General features: G+C 34.6%; 1 protein-coding gene across 1 annotated transcript in view; it reads right to left on the reverse strand.

Moving 5' to 3' along the window:
* LOC136036795 (protein furry-like) overlaps positions 1 to 6000 on the reverse strand; it is a gene marked incomplete in the record, with an annotated part of 187120 nt that overhangs the window by 52111 nt on the left and 129009 nt on the right. Inside the window, 2 exon segments of the mRNA XM_065719126.1 lie at positions 1410 to 1675; positions 4687 to 4889. Of these exon segments, the coding sequence (XP_065575198.1) occupies positions 1410 to 1675; positions 4687 to 4889 (469 nt within the window).

A 6000-nucleotide genomic window follows, 5' to 3' on the forward strand; every position in this document is an offset into this window, starting at 1 on the left:
AAAGAAACAAAACATGCGAATTACATAGAAAATTCAAGGAATTGTTAAAAAATTATGAAAATCTCAATTTTTTAGGGGGGAACTGGGAGAGGAAAGGAGGGGAGAGTGCATAGAACTAAACTTAGTGAAATTCAGTGCTACATGTCTGCTTGTTTTTATGAGCAAGTGTTTAACTTATTTTCTCGCCAGTAGCATCTAATCACGCGGGTGAAAAACGTAAACAAACAAATCGTCGTAATGTGAAACTTCAATTATCGTATTAAGGACATCAAAATGAAAATATTTGTTGCCCCCTTGACCTATCTTAGCTCTGTTAATACCTCACGAATTCTTAAGTTTTTTCTTTTGTTTTTCAAACTTATAAGGTTTTTATGGTAGTACAAAGTTTCGTCTTGCCACGCTAAATAGTAAAAACAAATAAGCAAACTAATTATATAGATCTGAAAACAATGGAATTCATTCGTCAAAATCCATAGTTCCAACGACAACTACATCTTTAAAGGAAAGCTACACTTTCTTAAACCTTTTAGGTGCTATATATTTTAGGTTTATTGTGTGCTGGTTTTCACCCACGTTCCCTTTAATTAAATCTATGACCTGGTACAACCGAAAATTGTGTAACTGCATATGAACGTCATTCTCACTAAAAACTAGACCTGGATTTTCCAGTTGGGTTGGGTTAAGCCTGTTTGTTGACTTTCAGTTGATAAAAAACATTTTCAGCCTCCGAGATCCATTTTATATTCCTTACTGAAAAACTTGATTTTCTAAGAATTGACTTCCCTAATATTTCCTGATTTTAGTTTTAGTATATATAGTGTTGAGACAGTAAAAAAAAAAAAAAAAAAATTCTGATTCCACTTTCACTGTCCTTGATACTCCAGCCTACCAAAAAAAAAAACATATTAACAATCGTTTTATCTAAATTAAGAGGGGTAAGAACAACTTAGTCGCCTAATTTTAAGCATTTCTCAAGATGAAATAATATTTCTATTTTTATAATGTTATTTCATTTTTTATCATCTTTAAAAAACAACAAATAGAGTTCGATTTCACTTGACTGATTTCCAGAAACCATAAACAAGAGTCGTAATCAACAGTCAAGTATTAAATTTTTGATACCATTATCAATTAAATGAAAAGAAAAGCTTTCTTCATTTGATTTAAATGAAACTCTTTTTCCCTGGAAATTTGTTTCAAAAATTTAAATCACGGAAAAAATTACTGGCTAATCTAAACAGCTGACCAACTACCAAGTATTATAACTAAAATATAAGTATTAAATAGTATTAAAAAGGAGTATTAAAATAGTGTATTAAAATAGAAGAGAAAACCTACAACAAATATTTCTTTCTAACAAGATATATAATGAAATATTCTGTCGAAGGTAAATAGAAAAAGAAGCCTACCTTATCCCTACAATCTGGTCGGTCTAATGGAAATTTTTCAAGAACTTTCTGAAGCAGCTTGATAGCTAAAAGAAATTCGTGCTCAAAATCAGACTGAAGTAAACAAACGGCAATCCAAAACAATTGGGCCAAGATAGTCAGTTTATCTTCTTGAGAGGTTACATCTCCAATCCCTTTTAAAGAAGAAGCTGACCTAGAACGGAATAGATTTCCATTCCCAAGCCTTCGTGGGTCACAGTCAGTGCTACTTCTGTTCCTTCCAAATTCTGAAAAAAAGAATCGAAATTTTAAATGTCACCAGACTTGTTCACTGTTTCTGCCGATTAAAGCAGGTTCAGTTCGTGATCGATTTTTTTTTTAGATGGAATTTTTCGTTTTTATGGCACTTGGTATTAACCAAGTGACATATAGCAATCGCAAATTCTGTCGGTTTGTCGGTCTGTCTGTCTGTCGGTCCCGGTTTTGCTACTTTAGGCACTTCCAGGTAAGCTAGGACGATGAAATTTGGCAGGCGTATCAGGGACCGGACGAGATTAAATTAGAAATAGTCATTTTCCCGATTTGACCATCTGGGGGGAAGTGGGGGGCCCGTTAATTCGGAAAAAATAGAAAAATTGAAGTATTTTTAACTTACGAACGGCTGATCAGATCTTAATGAAATTTGATGTTTAGAAGGACATCGTGACTCAGAGCTCTTATTTTAAATCCTGACCGGCATTAAGCCTCTGATTTTCCTTTTAAATCAATCTATTGATTCTTAGAATTTTGTTAGAGCTCTTACCATATGAGCTCTTGGCTCTTAGCTCTTCTTGCCTCGTCACAAGTGCCATATGAGCTCTTAGCTCTTGTTTCATTTAATATTAATAGAGACCGATCCTAATAAAAAATCCAAAATTATAATCATTAATGCTATAGTTAAATCTTCATATACATATTAGTTTTGTTGACATAAATAGACGTTTGATAAGCATAGGATTTTTACTAGAGCAATATTTTTGTAGACCTGCTGCAAAGGGATTCTAGTTCATACCTATTTTAGGCTTCCTGTATTCATTTATATGAATACACTTGAATCAGAGACATTATGAGGGGGAATTGACAGGCTAGTTGTCCAGATTCCCCTAAATTATTTATGCCTTCTTTGCTATTTTCAAAAAAAAAGATTTCCCCACTCATTTTTTTTCTTATTGAAAATATAAAAAAAATATATCCTCTACCCATATTCTTGACTGACTTTAATACCATGTAATATATTAAAGATTAGGGTTAAAACTTTATTATTAGTTCCAGTTAGCGTCCCAACAAATATGCTGACGATTATAGGATGGGTAAGAAAAACTAGAGCTGCCCTAGTGTTGTTGGTCTCTGCTTCGTCATAAGCTCCGTTCTCCATCTCTTTCTTGGGATTAAAATTCTAAATGTACGAGCTCTTAGCGGTGTCTTCGTGGTCCTTTACATGAAAACGCCTTTCCACGCGGACATCTTCGTGGACGATTTCTCTATGACTGTCGATAATCTTGAAGGACGGCCTTGAGGAGTAGATTATTTAAGACCGTAGTAGTGCACACGAATTTATATAATAAATTCTGATTAATTTTAATAATTAATCTTAAATTATTAATTTAATAATTTAATTATTAATTTTAATAATTAATTTTAATAATCAAGAATTATAAAAATTTTTCGATTTTGTCTGTTTTGGTAGGTTTTTTGGGCCCTTAAATTTCCTCTTGCTTTGTTATTTTAGTGTAGCCTGCCCTACCCGGATTGTGTCATATTTACGGTATGACGTCCTTAATAAAAATTACATAGGGGTATTTTTTTTTCAGGCCACATTACCTTTTCTATGACGATTCAAATAAGAGTTCCAAATAAGGACAGGTCCTTTTATTAGTTTGTGACTGTCTATTAAAAGGACCTGCCCCTATTTGGAACTCTTATGTGTTTCGTTAAAAACTACATGGTCAAGTGATGAAAACCAAATAGTAAACAGGATGGGCCCAGGTGTACAGAAAATCTCCCTTGAAATTGAGGTCCCAGAGACTTCTTGCTGTGCGGTCAGAAACCAACTAAAATACTAAATGTTTATACCTGAAAAGTAGTCATGTCTGGCTTCTACGATTTTCTACTAAAAAGTACGAGACTTTTACTTTTGTTGAGGCTCTAATGCTCTCCAAAAATTCAACAATATGAAGATGTTTACAACGTAAATAGATATAGACCAAACGATGACATTTTTACAGAAGAATTTAGGAATCTTGAACTGGATTTGTCAAGATTCTCAAAAACTCATCTTCCAGGTTTTTAAACACAAACTTACTTCCTTACTTCATTTATCCTCATGCTGGGGTGGTGTTGAGAACGTCGTCAGCCTTCCCCAAGTGGGGGGGGGGGGAAGCAGCAAGGACCCCTGCATCTGACTACGGAATTTCAGCCTGGTGAAGGAATTTCACGAGACTTTTATTCCATTGGAACGCGGCCCTTCCTCTTAGACGTTTCCAGCCGCTACTGGTTGGGTCAAATTCATAAAGAACTGAGGCAGAGTGTCGGCATGTACCCGAAGAAGATGTCCGAGCCAGCAAAGTGTCCGCTGGGCAGCCTGGTGTGAAAAGAACGACTGGCAAGTCATATCTCGTAAGATATGCAGTTTTCGTGTCTATTTTGAAGAGGTATGAAAGAATGAAGAAACCTTTATATGTTTGTGCAATTGATATTTCTACGTCTATAACTGATAATATTAGGTTTTTAATAAATCTCAAGTTAACTCCGGTTTCTTATCTTAAATTTCTACTATCTACGAGGGAAGTCATACCTCGCAAGATATGCAGTTTTCGCGTCTATTTTGGAGAGGTATGAAAGAATGAAGAAACCTTTTTATGTTTGTGCAATAGATATTTCTATGTTCATACCTGATAATATTAGGTTTTTAATAAATCTCAAGTTAACTCCGAGCCCTTATCTTAAATTTCTACCATCATAGAACTTGCATGAAAAGTTGAGGGTCGAATTTTACCAAATTTCACACCACATTTGCCAGGTTGTTCGTCAAATTTGCCGATTTTATCACGTTCACCAAATTTCGTTCAACAAAACGTTCCATCCATTAAAACAAACTGAATTTTCTTTTCTAAGACAACTTACCACACCTATCTACAGCAGGTGACCCAATCGTTCGCTGTGAGTTATACGCTATCGAGAAACTATAGATCTGGAATGACCATTAGTATCTCTCCATCCATTAAAACATAACTGAATTTTCATGTCTGAGACAACTTACCACGCCTATCTACAGCAGGTGACCCAACTATTCGTCGTGAATTATATGCCACTGAGTAACTAGTAGATCTAAAATGACCATTTGGATCCCTCCATCCATTATAAAGTTTTCCAGCAACTCCCGAATAACCTTTTTTGGGCCCAATGGCTTCTTTGTGTAGATTTGGAGTTGATTTGAATATATCACGAGCTAAGTCGATAGGCCTAAAAATTGATAAATCAATAGAAGCTATAGCAGAAACTAATACAGGCAACTTTGATGTGGTCAAATTAAAAAAGATACAAACAATAAAAAATTATAAAGCAAAAGAAGTATAAGAATTACAAAACGGTTTATTTCTTCTCCAGCGGATAAAATGAATAAATTTTCAAATTTCAACTACAGCTTTGTTTTTTGTTTCAGAATCTACACTAGATCTGAGACTGGAAATGATTTTGTAAATAGGGACATTCAGTCAAAAATTTTCTAATCATTTTACGATATTGGGCTGTTAGGGTCTTTCTTTTAAGGTCTTTGATAAACTTCTCACCTTAGGTATACGGGTCAATGGTGGCACCAATTCATGAGAATTTAGCGGGAAAAATGTATTTTCCAAAACCTAGAGGGAGAACTGTTGTTAAAAAAAATACCAAAAGATATATTTCAACAAAAATACCCCCAAAAAGGTACTTTTCAACATCTAGGGGGAACTAAGAATCTGGGGGAGCAAGTGCCCTTCCCCAACTGTCACCACTATGGATTAAATAGTTACTTTCATACAGTTTACAGGTTATTTATTATCAAAACTAGACACCTAACTATCTTTTAGCTAAAGTTTCAAACTAAAAAATCAATGCCCCGAATACAGAATTATGGCTTTTATAATCGTTTTCCTTAAATTTTATCTTTTTAAATCTACTGCATTACAAAAAAATGAACAAATTACAATATTGAGCCCAGAATCTTGATTCGGTGGGAATTTTTTACTTACCGCTTCTCCTATCTCCTTCATGTCGTATCCGATTTAACGCACAAGAAACAAAGCCTAAAGTTATCAATCTTTTCCTCATTATAACAAATGTCTATTTCCATATTACCAATAAAGGAATCAAGCTTCTAGTATAAGACAAGTAAATGGACTTAAACATATGGCATAAACTTTGGGTTTCCGATTTTGTTCTTCTCTCATCAAATGAATATCGTGTGACGTGATATTGTCTATGGGGAAGTGTATGTGTGAGGGGACTACCGATGTTTCCCCATACAATTTCCAACTACTAATACTAACAACTCCCTGCAGCACCAAGCCGTCTGAGGCCAACATAGCTACGCACA

This window comes from Artemia franciscana, chromosome 16 (assembly GCF_032884065.1).
Source record: "Artemia franciscana chromosome 16, ASM3288406v1, whole genome shotgun sequence".
NCBI lineage: Eukaryota > Metazoa > Arthropoda > Branchiopoda > Anostraca > Artemiidae > Artemia > Artemia franciscana.